The sequence below is a fragment of the Camelina sativa genome, chromosome 5 (genome assembly GCF_030686135.1).
Source record: "Camelina sativa cultivar CO46 ecotype springtype chromosome 5, ASM3068613v1".
Classification (NCBI taxonomy): domain Eukaryota; kingdom Viridiplantae; phylum Streptophyta; class Magnoliopsida; order Brassicales; family Brassicaceae; genus Camelina; species Camelina sativa.
The window spans coordinates 6515799-6533396 of record NC_141884.1 but is presented as its reverse complement, the minus strand read 5'-3'; the positions used below and the strand labels follow the sequence as shown (position 1 = coordinate 6533396).

The following is a 17598-nucleotide window of genomic DNA, read 5'->3' as shown; positions in this document are numbered from 1 at the left end:
TGTATTATAGGCCCATTATCTAGATTAGTTAAGTGTGGACAACAAGTCAACAACACTGGATTATTCGGTCTGGTTCGACCATCTGATTCAGACAAAGTTAACCGAGATCATATATCGAACCAAATCTTGAATTGAGTAACCCAAAGCTTAACCGTCAACAGCATTGCAAAACGTAACGGAAGAGCTCATTCATATATTGAGACAAATCGTCAAATCTAGTTGGGAGATATGTACACTTGTCTGTCACTATGTGTTTCTTGTGTGACTCGTATATGACACAAACAGACGTACTAAAATGTGTTACCACTAGAAGTCTAGAACTGTTAGCTCTATCTATGTTTCAATTTTTACATTGGCTCATGTAGGAGTGGCCATGACGTTTAGGTCGTAAGAAGTCGTTGTGATCTGCGTGGATGCCGACAGGGATTGTTAAGCTGAGAAGAAAACCAAAACATCTTGTCTTCTTATATTTCATTGATACCGAAACAGAGGAACAAAGAAAACTATCTCTTCTTATATTAATTCAACTAAAATCAATGACGATTGCAAACAATGATTGACACCAATCTATTCTAGTCATTATGAGTAGGGTACATTAGATAAAACAAAAATCCAAAATAACTAAGAAGGCCTTGAGATGATGTTGACGATTCTGTTGCATCAGCTAGTTTTGTACAGTTTGCTCTCTCTAACCATATAAGTCATATTTATTTGCTTGCAAACTTAGAACTCTCGTTAGCCCGTGACTTCATTTTGCTTACAGGGAAATGCAATCTGGCAATCAAAGGTTTTGGTCCCCTTGTCTTACGGTCAAATCCACGTACACATACATACCCTACAGAGTTTAAAAAGATAAGTTAAAGTTTCGGAAAAACAGACATTGGTATAGCTTAAACAATATGTTGTGACATGACACTACCTCTCCAGAAGCATTGTTGTATCGTCTCTGTAGGTAAACCTGAAAAGAATAGCTCAAATGGTTAGAACAACTTTCTTTTATACGAACAAGTAACATCATATTCCAATAACGAAAATCTTCTTACCTTTGAATATCGTAGGTATAGAGGTTCCAAAGTACACAGTTCTTCGATGCAAGTCCCATAACCACTCTCTTGGAACATCGATTGGGTCTAGGCTTGAAGCATGATCAGCGAAAACCTGATATAATAGAATACATGAGAAGTTTCAATGCAAATAGTTAAATGAATGAGTTAGATATATTGGAGTTCAAGTCTCACCTCATTAACTTGAAAATAAGTCCCATTCAAAGGGAAACTACCTCTCATTGCGGTTCTACATGGAATCTGCAAGAATTTACAGCATATTATATGTTGTAGAAACATAAGAGTAGTTAGTAGCAAAAGGAGTTTGATGCAATTACTTACCAAGATTGTCCCTCTTACAGTCTGAGATCTTGCCTCTTTGATGTTGTTGCATGAGAAACAAGTCTCCTCATCACAAAGCTTTCCATTTGCTTGGGATATACACCTACTTACAGCAGGTTCAATGGAATCAGCCGTCTCACCTGTTTAAAACCATAACGATTAAGAAACATTTTTATTGATCTGTTTTCATGATTAAAAGATTTGCAGATCACTAAATAATTGCTAGATCACCTGGCGTCCAAATAGCAAGCAAGTACGAACAAGGGTCATCAGGTTCTCTCTTCTCCAACTGTCAAAAACACAAATCAGAGTTTAGATATTGACAGGCTATAGCATGTGTCCTTGTCTAGTTATTTGACATACCTCAGCTAGAAGAGGATGTGAGTCTGGAAGTTCATAACTGCAATATACCGGAAAAGAAAACAGAACCAAGTTATAAATAAGTCAAGCTGAAGTTTGTCTGCTTCCCAACTTAAGAGTAAATGCTTGGTTTGCTACTTAACGATTTACTGTATCAAAGCTTTCTTGTATCCGAATTTATATTTGATTTCATTTCAACGTAAGACACGATGAATAACAGAGAAAAATGGATACGTACACTTGATGTTCTGTCCTTAACTGGCTGATATTCTTGAGCTTTGGCATTGGAAGAGAAGCAGCTTCAGCAGTAAGTGCAACTAAAGCGGTGGACATGTTTCCGACTTGTAGTTCCTTATTGTGTTCCATTATTTTCTTCAAGTTACTGGTAAATGCATCCGTGTTTAGCCTGATTGTAGGAATTTCTTCTGGATCCTCAAAAAATGCATCTTCTATGTCAGTTATTGATACTTGTGCGCTTTCTGGCTCTGGTGATGCTGGCTCTTCGATTATTGGTTCACAAAACTTGACCTTGTTTGCAGGTTCTGAGTGATTTACTACTTCTGAACCTTGCTCTCTATGCAATGGTTCTGGCAAGTAGAGAGGCGAAGGGTTTTTCTCAGGTGTCCCCATATATTTCTCTGTACCTGGTAAAGCAAGCCTTGCGCTGTAAAACAAGTGAAGGTTACTAAAACGTTTCTGTGCCAATTCAAAGCTAGTTCAAGATACGGATCAATTCTCATTTATGGGTTTCCTCGTAATGGTACTAAAGGTTTAAACATTTCGTAGTACCTTGCAAAAGCACTAGCAAAATGTCTGCATTCTCCTCTCATCGGACATGCATTGCAATTAGGTTTGCTCTTTGTGCAAAACACCTGAAACAGTAATCAAGTAGATTAATAAAACCTCATCATGTTACATGCTGGTTTTTTCATACATAGATATGACATATGTGTATATTGTTACATACCTTCCCGAAGGTAATCATTTGGTAGTGCAACTCATACCTGTGTGAGAAATACGGCATTAATCTAATGTATAAGTCTACTAGAATCAGGTATGAAAAAATTACAAGATAGTGCTAAACATGATGAGAGGTCTTACAATGTTTTTTGGTCGAGTTTGCATAGCCGTGGCCAAAGATACTTTTGAATAGATTCAAGAATAGGATACCTGGATATACCAAACCCCCAATATATAAGTAATAAATTACAATTTCCAAGTAGGATCATTTGTAAAGTGCTTACATTTCTAGAAGATGCAACTGAAGTGACTCTGGGAGTGGCTGAAGGGGTACCCATCCTAGTCTAACTGCTATGCGCGCAACGTTTGTATCAACCTGTCAAGTGAGTTTTGCCTTAGCTTCATACATCATAGAATTCACATCACATGGACAACAATAAAGAATGATCCTAGCTTACTGGAAACGCAAGATGGTGCAGTGTTAGAAGCCGCACACACTCTACACTTTTAAGGCCCAATCCTCTAAAACTCAGAAGATATTCTCTGCATGATTGTATAGTATATGAAAATAACACAATGTAGTATTAAATCATTGACACTAAACTGCCTAAGTAGTAATTATTCTATATCATAGTGAATAAAGAAAAAAGTAAAATATTTTCTTCAAACTCACTTTGCTTTATCGGGTGGAATGTCTCTCAACCATTCCAGATCAATACTACCGTGTTCGTTGACCAGTCGATTAAGGAAGCTCTGCATTGTTATCATGTTCATGGTCAACTACTTGAAAAGAAGGGTATCAAGAAATTTTGCCATAAAGATGAAATTGGACCTGTATACGTTCGGCAAGCATATGGTTCATCCCACGTTTCTTAATTGTTTCGGCAACTACACTAACATCCGCTGTTCTTATTGCCTCCCAATCCACTGAGTCCATAGTCCTTGTTGATTTTTCTCTTTTTCCTTCTCTAACTTGTGCTTCCCTTCTTAAACTATCCCAATCAAACGCCTCTTTTTTCTGCTTTAAAACCTTTTTTCCTTTTGCATTTAAGGTAGTATCATCTATAGGATTGAGCTCTTTGCACGATGAGTCTTCAAGCGGTCTTGAGCCAGGACATGGTGGTGTTTCCGTGTCTTCTATGACATCAAGACAACTTGTGCTTTCATTAAGATCTGGAATCTGGAAGCTGCCTTTGTGTTTTTTCAAACAGCGTTCAGGCAGCTCAAGTTTCTGACAATTCAAAACATCCCCATCCTGCTGATAGCTACAATATGGTCCATAACTATCATCAGAAGATTTCAGTGACTGTAAATTCTTAACTTCTGAGCTACAATCACCGGGAGACATATTTGATGATACTTGGAAGCTTCCATGATTGCTTGAGACTGAATTGTCATACTGACTCTTTTGATTGGACTCTTCTTGTGAGCCTTGTACGCCCAGTAGGAGCTTCAGATAGGAAGTACGATACTCTCCTTCTAAGCTGATCTCGGAGCTTGATCCTGGTCTCTCTTTATTTTGAGGAGTATCAGAAACCATTGACCGTTGGAATGTAAGTGCAGAATCTTCAGATGGAAACAGGTTTAAGAAAAGGCACTCCTGATCTGTCTTACCAACCTCTACACTTGAGCCTTTTCGATCTGATTCCACATACATCTTTGAATCCGTGGTTTTGCACACTGATTCATGGGCTGAGCTGGCAATCTCACTACTGCTTCTGGAGGTTTCATTGCTATGTACATAGTCCTTCTCCTCATCCGGCTCTGTGTTTTTTAAAGTAACTGAACACTGACTGTGACCGGGTGGGCTTGACAAAGACTCCTCTGAGTCCAAGTAAGTTATTTGAATAGAAGGTGTCGAGCTTGTTCCAACGTCAAAGTTACTGCTGGGTACTGAAGTCACAGGAAACTCTGAAGCAAGTGACATGAAAGCAGAACTAGAAGGAAAATAAAAAATGAGTTAAGTTAGTTGTGTGACTTGTAGCTGTCTTGGATTTAGTTTCAATATAGAATTATGTAAGAGCTTTATACCTTGAGAGATGGTCTGAAACGTTTTGCGTAAGAAAAACTCCAACAACAGAATCAACAATGGATCCCTTCCAAGGTGTAAAACGGCGATCTCCTGTTAGAACCATGAAGAAGTTATCTCTGAGACATACTAATTGAAAGTTGAAACCGTGTAGTTAAAAATAAGGACAAGTGTAGTGTATAACCTTGTACAAGATGCATCCGTGCTATAAATGAGTCAGCTCGTCCTCGAAACACATTACGTTCTTCCTCCCACCATTTAGCCTTCTGCTCATCTGATCCGTCAATACCCTCGCTATTAATATTTTCCAATAGCAGTCTCCACACTTTTTCTGTCTCATCATCTAGGTCAACCTTTGGTCGTGGGCGCCGTTTCTTAACAGGAGTAACAGGCACAATTGCTCCAGGGCCACCGCCGTAGGGGACAAGCTGGTTTTCTTGGCTTTTCACTGAGTAAGGAAAAATCGCATTTTCACAAATCTCCCTGTTGATATCTAATATACGCAATTGTTCACTGATTGCTTCGACCAAGTTAGGTTGTTTCCAATGTTCATCTTGGGAAAGACCTGCAGGAATTAAACATCATCACCATCAACAAATAGTCTGCCTTCAATAGGTTTAAGAAAACAGAGAATTATAGTTGTGTATCTATTCATTACCAGAATATGAAGCTGGAAACTGGCAGTGATTTGGAAGAAGATTTTTCTGGTTGGTTTGTAATTTCTTAGACTTAGTGACTCGCTTCTTTTTGCTCCCTGTCGTCTTTACCGGTGTATCTATCTTATCCGGGAGAACATTAAACTCAAACTGTTGCCTTCCTTGGCAGATACCTTCCCGTTTTTCTTGAGTGGTTAGAACTGTATCAGCACTGAGCTGAGATGTGAAACCGTAGCAGTTATAGTCAAAGGCAGAAACATCCTTACGTTGTTGCCCAACGAATGATGTGCTGCAAATGTGTTCAGATCTGATCCCTTCTTGTTGCAAGTTTAGGAAATACAACCAACGCATTTTCTGATAGTCACATACGTCATCATACTGAATCCCTGATAAGCTTAAGTCACGACAAGTTGGTTCTTTTGCAGCTTGTATAGAAAGATCAACTCCTTCTTGATTACTACCATTCTTCTTTGGTTCTGAATCCTTTCTTTTACCTTGACTGCGTTTTCTCTTGGTCGTGCTAGGCGACGAAAGAAGGCAATCTTTTGATCCTTGATTGATGGAACCTAACATTTTTTCCCTAGGAGCTGATTGCGTCTCATCTCCGTTTTCAGGTTCAAAATCCAAAACACGTCTACAGAGCTTCTTAGCACAAGTTGAACTTTCGACAGCTGCTGATGGTTCAACCGGAGTAGATTCTTGATCCTTATTGACTTTTACCTTCTTCCGCACATATTTCCTCCTTGGTGTTTTGCTTTCTTGTCCATTAGCAACAACAGATTTCTTTGGAGCTGGCGGTTTAGGTGCCTTCTTGGGTTTAGCTTCTCTAACAACCTTTGGTCTATGCTTCTTCCTCTTTGGTTTGTCAGGAGTCTTGATGATCTGTTCAGCAACTTTGTTACTCATAGAGCTCAGAATCTCCACTGCTTCATTAGCTTTTTGCATAATTTCTGTGTTTCCTACCATTGAGAATCAGATATTTCTCAGTCCAACTTAAAAATTTGACAAAGCAATTTCATTTCTAATCAGGACCAGAATCAAAAACCCTCTTACTTGTAGGTGTCTGGGCGGAGAAATAGACTGATGCAACATCGTTACTCACTGTACTGAGACAATCCACAGCTTCATTAACTTGTTGCATTATCTCTGAGTTTCCTACATATGAAAATCAGATTTCTCAGTCCAACTTATACAGAATCAAATTCTCTGATCATGACAGGAACCAAAAGCCCTCTCACTTTCTAAGGGATTACTAGCCCAAGGGGTAGTCTGATCGGAGAAATAGACTGGTGCATTGTTGGATAGAGCCAGGAAATCGCCAAAAGACAACTGATCAAGACCACTCATGTCCAGTCTCCTGCAAAGATCACAACTTAACTACCAAACACGAAATCATTAATAATTTCTCAACTCTAGGACAAAAGGATTAACCTTTCCTCCAACTGATTCCAATGAGCTTGTTCCTCAAGCGTGTTTGTGCAAATCGGAGAAAAATCATCACTGATCATCAGACCGGAATCATAAGCCCTTGTGGTTTCTAAGGCATTACAAGGCCAAGAGTTCTGACCAGAGAAATAGACTGGTCTAGTGTTTGATAGAGCTAACAAATCACCAAAAGACAAGTGATCAAGACCACTCATGTCGAATCCCCTACATACATCATTCATACATCACTTCCTTAAACAATCTCACAAGAACAAAACTCTCAATTTCAGAACAAAAGGAATCACCTTTCCTCCACTTGAATCCGATGAGAATGTTCCTCCTCCACCACCGTGTATGGATAGATCGGATCCACCGTAGGTGTCTGAGGAATCATCATCCATGGAGGTTGTTGTTGTTGTTGTTGAATACTAAAGCTTTCTTCTCTCCTCCTTTGTTCCTCCATTTCTTTTTTTTTTTTACTCTGTTTTTGGTTTTGACTCTTTCTTCACTCTTCTTCCTCCTCCCTTAATCAAAAACCATTTTATCTTCCTCTGTAAAATTTCTTATCTTTTCACTGCAACAATCTTATACTTTTTTTTTGGTTTTGCAGAGAAATGTGAATAAAAATTTGAAGAGTAAAGAAAGAAAGAATGTATTTAGATCCACTTTTTTCTGAATGGGTTTAAAATGATATATCTCCGCAAGTCATTGATATTAAGTGAGAGTAGTAGCGAACATGAACGATTAATCCGTGAGAGCTATAGAGAGAGTAGAAAGAAGAACAAATACTTTTTTTATTTGTTATAACATTCACAACAAACATTTTACATTTTAGCAGAGATCAATTTACCACAATGCAAAAAGATGAAACAAAAATTTACCGGTGATTGAATCAAAGTGATAAAGTTTGTGAAGAAGAGGAGGAGTATCAGATTCTTTGTTGTTGCTTCCTTTCTTCGAAACGTTGAAAAGTTAAAAAAATAGATGTTTATTAGAGGAGACAACAAGTTTTCAGATTTTATTTACGCTTTTCCTATTTGGGCAACATATTCTCCAATTAATTTTGAGATTTTGTCTTTTTTGTTTTCACATTACTATTTTTGTTTTGATTGATACTCTACAAAATAAAAAAGTAATAAATTGCAAATATTTATAATTTATTATAGCAATATATTGTAGCTTTTACAGATTATGCAACTCTCATTTGTGTTTCATGTCTACAATTTTTTCCTAACTTCCATTTTTTATATTTATAGTAATTACTCTCAATGAAATTAAAAAATATGATAACACATAGGGGTTAATATGCATGCACTAATTGCATTATTTGTAACTCTATAAAGGTTTTTGTAACTCCTATAACAAAAGAAAGAAGTACATTATTTTCCTTATAAATAGAAATTTGTACTATAAAGCTTATTATTTCTTTGTAAATTGTAACTCCTATATTAATATTTAGTCAATGAACTTAATTAAAAAAAACGATATGCACTTTAGTGTGATTCCTCCCTTAGCCTACCTTTCTTAATGAATCTATCAAACAGAAAAAAAAAAAAAGAAAGGAATCTATCAAACGGTCTACGCCAAGTACAACCAGTGTTCAAGAAGGCGGTCTAGGTGGCCGCCTAGGCGCCGTCTAGGCGCTAGGCGCTCAGCAGGCGCCTAGATAACCGCCTAAACCGCTTAAAATTACATTAATTTAATTTTAATATTTATTTTTTATTTTTAATTACATATATTTAAATTATTAAATTTTATATCTGTATACGTAATTATAAATATTTATATGTTGTTAATATAACTTAAAGAAATGTATTTTTCTTACTTTTGTTTATAATTTATAAATTTTTTATTTTTCTAACATATATTTGTACATAATTTTATATATATAATGTTTTATGTTGTAAACGCCTAAACCGCATAAAAACCGTCTAGGCCCCGATTAGGCGTTCTAGGCTCTAGGCGCTGGGTCACCGCCTAGATACTGCCTAGCGCTTTCTTGAACACTGAGTACAACACAAAATAATTGCTCTAAAAATATAACTTCTTTTCGTAATTAGAGTTGCGAATTGGGGAGTTTTAATTAAGGAGACGTGACCAAAAAAAATGTTAATAGGCTCATTTACAGACCCAAAGCCTAGTCCATGTATAAATTAGGCTCATCATCTAAATTGGTTAATAACATTGACAACATTTGAATTCGGTTCGGTTAAACCATATGATTTAAACCAAGTTAAAGAGGGTCTATATCAAACCAGCTTTTTTTTTAATTCAGGTAACCAAAAAAGCTAATCTGTAAACCAAACATCACACTGAAGCAAGAGACGTGCTTCAAAATCTACATTAGTTGGGAGAGTACTAAAATAAAGTAAACAGAATGATTCAGACTACGGGTCTGTCTCTTATGACTTAAGTATTTGATACAAATTAAGACGAAACTCAACTAGAATTTAAAAACACAAAACACAACTCTAGGACTGTGAACTTCACGTTTCACTTTCTTACATTTACTAGACTGGACCAATGTGCTCTCTCTCTCTCTAACCAAAAGCTGTATTTGTCTTTCTCCTTGCCACTTGGATTAGGCGAGGTTAGCTTGTTGTGCCTTCATTTTGCTCGCAGGGAAGTGCAATCTTGCAATCAAAGGCTTAGGTCCTCTAGTCTTTCGATCAAATCCACGAACACATACATACCCTACAAAGTTTAATAGATAAGTTAATACATTTCAGGAAAAAAAAAAGAAGAAGAAATTGCTATAGCTTATATAACAAGATGTACCTTTCCAGAAACATTGTTGTATCTTATCTGTAGGTAAGCCTGAAAGAAAAAAGTATCGCTGGTTAGAACAACATCTTTTTATCAACAATAGCATCACATTCCAAAAATGAAAATCTTATTACCTTTGAATATCGAAGGTATAGAGGTTCCAAAGAAGACCGTTTTTCTAGGCAGTTTCCATATCCAATCCCTTGGGACATCGATTGGATTTAGGCTGGAACCATGATCAGCGAAAACCTAAAATAATAAAATACATCAGAAGTTTCAAAGCAAATAATTAAATGAACGAGTTCAATATATTGGAGTTCAAGTCTCACCTCATTAACTTGAAAATAAGTCCCATTCAAAGGGAAACTACCTCTCATTGCGGTTCTACAAGGAATCTGCAAGAATTTACATCATATTATATGTTGTAGAAACAAGTCTGATGCAGTTAGTAGCAAAAGGAGTTTGATGCAACTACTTACCAAGATTGTCCCTCTTACAGTCTGAGATCTTGCCTCCTTGATGTTGTTGCAGGAGAAACAAGTCTCCTCATCACAAAGCTTACCATTTGCTTGGGATATACACTTACTTACAGCTGGTTGAATGGAATCAGCCGTCTCACCTGTTGAAAAACATAGCAATCAAAGAAACTTTATCTATGTCATCTCATGATTAAAAGATCTTCGCATCATTAAATTACCTGGCGTCCAAATAGCAAGTAAGTAAGAGCATGGGTCATCAGGTTCTCTCTTCTCCAACTGTCACAACAAACACAAACAACTTATCAGATTTTACAATATTGAAAGCACTAAACTGTATGTGTCCTTATCCAGTTACTTCACATACATGAACTAGAAGAGGATGCCCATCTGGAAGTTCATAACTGCAAGATACGGGAAAATAAAACAGAATCAAGTTATAAATTAGTCAAGCACTCAAGCTGAACAAAACTGTTGATATCTTAGCAATACAATTCTTATCACTTGATGATTCTATTCTATTCAAGTTGTAACAATTTGAAAAGTGTGTTTCTTTTTCATATATACCTAAGAACGAAGAAAAACAGAGAAAAAGAAATACATACACTTGGTGTTCTGTCCTCAATTGGCTGATATTCTTGAGCTTAGGCATTGGAAGAGAAGCAGTTTCAGCAGTAAGTGCAACTAAAGCGCTGGACATGTTTCCGTCTTGAAGCTCCTTGTTGTGTTCCATTATTTTCTTCAAATTACTGGTGAAAGCATCCATGTTTAGCCTGATTGTAGGAATTTCTTCCGGATCCTCAAAAAACGCATCCTCTATATCAGCTATTGTTACTTGTACGCTTTCTGGCTCCGGTGATGCTGGCTCTTCGATGATTGGTTCACAACATGTGAACTTTTTTGCTGGTTCTGCGTGCTTTACTACTTCTGACCCATGATCTCTCTGTAATGGCTCTGGTAGGTGCAGAGGCAAAGGATTATTTTCAGGTGTCCCCATGCCTTTCTCTGTACCGGGTAAAGAAAGTCTTGCACTGAAAACCAAATGAAGGGTTACTCAATTTTATGCACCAATTCAGAGCTACTTTAGATACAGACCAATTATCATCTAAAGGGTTATATTTGAATAAGGGGTCTCTTCATATGATTCTAAAGGTTTAAGAGAGAACATGTTGTAGTACCTTGCAAAGGCACTGGCAAAATGTCTGCATTCTCCTCTCATGGGACATGCATTGCAATTAGGTTTGCTCTTTGTGCAAAACACCTGAAACAATAACCAAGTAGATTACAAACCTCACGCTGATTTTGTCATAACGTATATGTGTATTTCTTTAATGCATACCTTTCCAAAAGTAATCATTTGGTAGTGCAACTCATACCTGTGAGAATATAGGAGATATGAACGAGTGTATTAGAATGTGGCATGAAAAAGTAAGTTAGTGATAAACATGATCAGAGGAGTTCTTACAATGTTTTTTGATCTAGTTTGCACAGCCGAGGCCAAAGATACTTTTGAATAGATTCAAGAACAGGATACCTTGATAAACCAAAACCCATCTGTATAAGTAAAAAAATTAAAATTTCTAAGTAGGACCATTTTGTAGAGTGCTTACATTTCTAGAAGATGCAACTGCAGTGACTCTGGGAGCGGTTGAAGGGGCACCCATCCAAGTCTAACGGCTATGCGCCCAACATTTGTATCAACCTGTCAATAGCTTAAGTTCATGAATCATATAATTCACTTTTTAGAGGGAGAACAACGAAAAATTGATCTTGGCTTACCGGAAAGGCAAGATGGTGCAATGTTAGAAGCCGCACACACTCTACGCTTTTTAGACCCAATCCATTAAAGCTCAGAAGATATTCTCTACACATTGTATAATATGTGAGAATACATAATGAAGTATTGAATTTCTAAAACTGCCTAAGTAGTCATTTTTTTGTATTGTGGATAAAGAAAAAAATATATATACTTCGTGTTTCAAACTCACTTTGCTTTATCAGGTGGAACATCTCTCAACCATTCAAGATCTATACTTCCATGGTCGCTGACCAGTCGATCAAGGAAGCTCTGCATTACTTTTCATGTTCAGACTCAAATATTTAAAACGAAGCCTATTGAAAAATTTAACCAAATATAAAGATGAAAGTTGCACCTGTATACGTTCCGCAAGTTTATGGTTCATGCCGCGACTCTTGATAGTTTCAGCAACTTCACTAACATCCGCCGCTCGTATTGCCTCCCAGTCCACAGTGTCCATTGTCCTTGTTGATTTTTCTCTTTTTCCTTCCCTAACTTGTGCTTCTCTTCTTAAACTATCCCAATCAAACGCCTCTTTTTTCTCCTTCAATTTCGTTTTTCCTTTTGCCTTTAAGGTAGCATCATCCGTTGGACTAAGCTGCATTGATTCACGACCTGGTGGTTTTTCTGTACCTTGTTCGACATCAATACAACTTGTGCATTCATTAATATCTGGAATCTGGAAGCTCCCTTTGTGTTTTTTCGAACAGGGTTCAGGCAGCTCAGGTTTCTGACAACTCAAAACATCCCCATCCTGCTGATAGCTACAATATGGTTCATAACTATCATCAGAAGATTTTGTGGTCCCTTTCAGTGATCGTAAATTCTTAACTTCTGAGCTACAATCACCGGGAGACATTTTTAATGATACTTGGAAGCTTCCATGATTGCTTGAGACCCCAACTTCTTGCCTTGAATTGTCATACTGACTCTTTTGATTGGACTCTTCTTGTGAGGCTTGTACGCCCAGTAAGAGCTTCAGATAGGAACTACGATACTCTACTTCTAAGTCGATCTCTGAGCTTGATCCTGGTCTCTCTGTATTTTGAGGAGCATCAGAAACCATTGACCCTTGGCATGTAAGTGCAGAATCTTCAGATGGAAATAGGTTTAGGATAAAGCGCTCCTGATCTGTTTTATCAACCTCTACACTTGAGCCTTTTCGATCTGATTCCACATACATCTTTGAATCCGTGGTTTTGCAAACTGATTCATGGGCTGAGCTGGCAATCTCACTACTACTTCTGGAGGTTTCGTTGCTATGAACATAATCCTTCTCCTCATCCGGCTCTGTGTTTTTTAAAATAACAGAACTGTGATTCTGATCGGCTGGGCTTGACATCGACTCCTCTGAGTCCAAGTAAGTTATTTGAATAGAGGGCGTCGAGCTTGTTCCAACGTCAAAGTTACTGTTTGGTACGGAAGTCACGGGAAACTCTGAAGCAAGTGACATGAAAGCAGAGCTAGAAGGAAAATAAAAAATTAGATAAGTTAGTTTTGTGACTTGTAGCTGTCTTGAATTTTGTGTCAAATTATGCAAGAGCTTATACCTTGAAAGATGGTCTGAAACGTTTTGCGTGAGAAACACTCCAACAACAGAATCAACAACGGATCCCTTCCAAGGTGTAAAACGTCGATCCCCTGTTAGAACCATAACAAGAAGTTATCTCTGAGACATACAAATACCAATTGAAATTTGAAACCAAAACTCGCATAAGGACAAGTGTGGTGTATAACCTTGTACAAGATGCATCCGTGCTATAAATGAGTCAGCTCGTCCTCGAAACACGTTACGTTCTTCCTCCCACCATTTCGCTTTCTGCTCATCTGATCCGTCAATACCCTCGCTATTAATATTTTCCAATAGCAGTCTCCACACTTTTTCTGTCTCATCGTCTAAGTCAACCTTTGGTCGTGGGCGCCGTTTTTTGACAGGAGCTACAGGCACAATTGCTCCAGCGCCACCTCCAAAGATTACAATCTGGTTTCCTTGAGTTTTCATTGAGTAAGGAATGAGAGCAGTTTCACAACTCTCCCTGTTGATGTCTAATAGACGCAATTGCTCACAGATTGCTTCAACCGAGTAACGTTGTTTCCAAATTTCATCTGGAGAAAGACCTGCAGGAACCAAACATTATCATTATCTTCAAATAGTCTGCATTCAGTAGATTCTTGAAAATAAAGAATTGTAGTTATGTATTCGTTACCAGAAACTGAAGCTGGAAACTGAAAAGGATTCGGAAGAAGAGTTTTCTGGTTGGTTTGTGATTTCTTAGACTGAATGATTCGCTTATTATCCTTCTGCTGTGGTTTGATATGATATCCTGAGGGTAACAGCTCAGAAACTTCATTCATGGAAGACAAATTCCGGAATCGAGCATGGCCTGTAGTTTTCTTCTTTATTGGTGTATCTATCTTATCCGAGAGAACATTGAATTCAGACTGTTGCCTTCTTTGAAAGGCACCTTCACGTTTTTCTTCATTGGTTAAGACTCCATTACCACTCGGTTGAGTTGTGAAACCGTAGCAGTTATAGTCAAAGGCAGAAACATCCTTGTGTTGTTGTCCAGCGAATGATTTGCTGCAAATGGCATCAGATCTCAACCCTTCCTGTTGTAAGTTTGGGGAATACAACCAATGTATTTTCTGGTAGTCACATAGCTCATGGTACTGAATCTGTGATGGATTCATGTCACAGCCAGTTGTTGGTTCTTTTCCTTGTCTTCTCTTTGCAGCTTGAGCCATGGAAATATCAACTTCTTCTAGGTAACTACCATTGTTCTCAGGTTCCTTCCCTTTGCTTTTACCTTGGCTGCGCTTTCTCTTGGGCGTGCTAGGCACCGAAAGAAGGCAATCTTTGGATCCTTGATTCCCAGAATCTAAAACAGCTGATTCCATCTCATCTCCCTTTTTAGGTTCAAAATCCAAAGCTCTTCTACAAAGCTTCTTAGCATGAGTTGAAATTTTTACAGCTGCTGATGATTCAGCAGGAGTTGACTCTTGATCCTTACTGACCACCTTCTTCCGCACATATTTCCTCTTTGGTGTTTTGGTCTCTTGTCCATTAGCAACAATAGATTTCCTTGGAGCTGGCGGTTTAGGTACCTTCTTAGGTTTAGCTTCTTTGAGAACCTTTGGCCGATGCTTCTTCCTCTTTGGTTTTTCAGGAGTCTTGATGATATGTTCAGCAACATTGTTACTCAGTGAGATCACACTCTCCATGACTTCCTTACTTTTGTCCATCACTTCTGTGTCTCCTACATTGACAATTAGATATCTCTCAGTCCATCTTTAAAATTTGACAAAGCAATTTCATTACTAATCCAACCAGAATCAAAAGCCCTCTCTTACTTGTAAGTTTTGGGATCTGACCGGAGAAACAGAGTGATGCAGAGTTGGCCAGAGCTAGCAAATCCCCAAAAGACAAGTGATCAAGACTATTCATGTCCTTGTTCCCAACAAATCTCCTGCATGCATCACATCCATAAGCAAAATACCCAAAACGATTCTCTAAAATTTCTCAACTTTAGGACCAAGAAGCTGTTACCTTTCTTCAACCTGGTTCCGATGAACTGGCTCCTCCACAGTATTTGAGCAGATCGGAGAAATTGGTTTCATGGGTGTCTGAGGAATCCATGGAGGTTGTTGAACGGTGCTTTCTTCTCTCACTCGTTTCTCCATTTCTTCACTCTTCCTTCATCTGACAAAACTCTTGAAACTTTCTATTTTTCCACTGCAAAAATTTGAATAATTTCTCAATAAGAATGTGAAGAGATCACCAACGAAATTTCAAAGACTAAAACGATTAGATCCAATTTTTTCTGAGAATTTGAGAGAGAGATCTCTCCGGAGGTTATTGATTTTGAGCGAGTAACGATTTAGGTGGAAGATGACATTTTTTGTTTTAGAATTGCAACAAAATTGTAAAAAAAAAAAAAAAAGTAAGAAACAAAAACCAAAATTCATAGTAAGAAAGTACTGTACCAGTAGAATCAATGGAGGAGATGAAGAGAGAGTTTTTGTTTTGGTGGTAGCTGTGAGAGGATAAGATCACCGAACCAATCCTTGGTTCTTCTCTTTGGAAACGATGGTGTATAAAGAGGTAGACAAGCAAGTAATATAGAAAAAGAGGAAAAGCTTTTTTAGCGTATGTATTTATATAACATGTGTTTGTTTGTTGTGTGAATTGTGATGACTTTTTAGCCGTAGGGCGAAATTCGTTTGGTTGGCGGGAAAAGTTTTAACGGTACTTTATTTGAAAATAATAATTCTTTTCTATGAGGTCTTCTAGACCATGGGAAAGATGATGATTTAAAAAGTTAATAATATCTTCTTCATCATCATTTTTTCTGTCATCTCTTCTTCTTCTGTTTTTCTTTTCGTCTACCAATAAATTATTTTACATCAAATATTATATATACTAACTAATTTTTCGTTTTACAGGAATTAGATAAATATATTTTGATTTTGTTTTTAGGAAAATAATTTAAAATTTGGTTCTAAATTTATCATTGAATTTTTTTTTAAAAAACTTTGTTGCTATAAAACTGTATATTTGTAATGGTAATCGAAAATATGTCATTTTACCAAATTTTATGTTATTTTTTATATTTATAAAGTTTCGTTTGAGTTTACCAACATGTTATATGATTCATTTTAGAATTATTATTTTCCAATGATATGGGAGTAGTTTGTAGGTGTAGGCACTAGGGTGCTCATTAGGCTATTTTAAAGATAAGCACCCTAGTTGATTATCTATAGTTGATTATTGTTTTTGATAATATTTTAGAGATGTCGTTAAATTTTGAATGATGATAGCACTTTCACATCATCAAAAGGTTATAAACTGATATTCTTGGAAGAAAGATTGAGTCTTTGTTGAAAGTGAACAAAAACGATGTTTTAAACTAATTCTGTCAAGGTTGAATGAGGAAAATTATAAACAATAGTTTAGTAACCAATAATAATGCATCATAGGAATATATTTGTGAATATGCGTGTGGGAAAATAATTAGCGTGCTAAACTTTGAATTTCTGTCATGCAAGAAACCATCAAAGAGACATGCATGAGAAATGAGTATCGTAAATCTTTTATTTTATGAATTTGTTGAAAGTTTTTTTTTATAAAAATGTAAATATTTGGAAACTTATCGGACTTTTGATAAATCTAAAAAAATATCTGAAACTTATCGTTGTTGGATTAGTTAAACTTATCATGGGTGATGAACGTAATGATTGTGTAATACTATAGGGACGGTCTAAGATTAGTAGGGGGTTCTGAACAAACAAATTTTGGAATATTTCACATGTAACAAATTTTGGAGTATTATTGCTAAAAATAAAATCAAGTGCGTTTCTTTTGGGAACATACATCTATTATAGAGGCGTGACGAATGATAATGTATAAAATTTGAAAAACATATCATTTAATTTTTAAAATTATTACTGGAACAAAAGAAATTCGAATTCATACAACTAAACGAAAATTGAAATTAGGAAGCTATATCCCACATTCCCAATAACGCTTAACATAACGAAGATCTCATACTTGTTAACAATGCTATTCCTTCTTCCTAAGCTCACTCAAACGACATGTTAAATAACATTGTATCATTATTATTATATGGTACCTATATCAATCACGTAGGTTTTATACTTTTCATTGTTCTTTGTTTTTCTATTCTTTATTTTCTGATTTAAATGTTGAAAACATTTTAAAACAAGAATTTTCTCATCTATCGCC

At 36.8% G+C, this 17598-nt stretch overlaps 2 protein-coding genes across 5 annotated transcripts; both read right to left on the bottom strand.

Annotated features, from left to right (window-relative positions):
* Nucleotides 1-495: 495 nt before the first annotated feature.
* LOC104785876 (DNA glycosylase/AP lyase ROS1) lies at nt 496-7808 on the bottom strand. Of its 4 annotated transcripts, none has more exons than XM_087513213.1 (23): nt 7697-7808; nt 7121-7339; nt 6822-7040; nt 6629-6747; nt 6444-6545; nt 5393-6349; nt 4919-5299; nt 4737-4827; nt 3538-4642; nt 3379-3458; nt 3164-3248; nt 2990-3081; nt 2847-2915; nt 2713-2749; nt 2535-2617; nt 1984-2409; nt 1749-1785; nt 1617-1674; nt 1386-1525; nt 1239-1304; nt 1044-1158; nt 920-958; nt 496-835 (listed from the first exon to the last, which is right to left on the bottom strand). In XM_087513213.1, exons 2-23 carry the CDS (start codon nt 7276-7278, stop codon nt 708-710), a joined length of 4587 nt encoding a protein of 1528 aa, XP_087369339.1. In that variant the 5' UTR covers nt 7279-7339; nt 7697-7808; the 3' UTR covers nt 496-707. The 4 variants fall into 4 exon arrangements, with proteins under 4 accessions (XP_087369339.1, XP_087369340.1, XP_010509463.2 ...); XM_087513214.1 differs by having other exon boundaries at nt 6444-6536; nt 7697-7778; XM_010511161.3 differs by lacking the exon at nt 7697-7808 and having other exon boundaries at nt 7121-7686.
* Nucleotides 7809-9111: 1303 nt separating this feature from the next.
* LOC104785877 (DNA glycosylase/AP lyase ROS1) lies at nt 9112-16277 on the bottom strand. Its single transcript, XM_010511164.3, has 21 exons — nt 15840-16277; nt 15403-15588; nt 15207-15322; nt 14063-15112; nt 13593-13973; nt 13406-13496; nt 12211-13318; nt 12046-12125; nt 11837-11921; nt 11668-11759; nt 11523-11591; nt 11397-11433; nt 11236-11318; nt 10663-11088; nt 10425-10461; nt 10279-10336; nt 10061-10200; nt 9911-9976; nt 9716-9830; nt 9594-9632; nt 9112-9509 (listed from the first exon to the last, which is right to left on the bottom strand). The coding sequence occupies exons 2-21, from the start codon at nt 15534-15536 to the stop codon at nt 9397-9399; spliced, it is 4320 nt and encodes a 1439-aa protein (XP_010509466.2). The 5' UTR covers nt 15537-15588; nt 15840-16277; the 3' UTR covers nt 9112-9396.
* Nucleotides 16278-17598: the final 1321 nt, after the last annotated feature.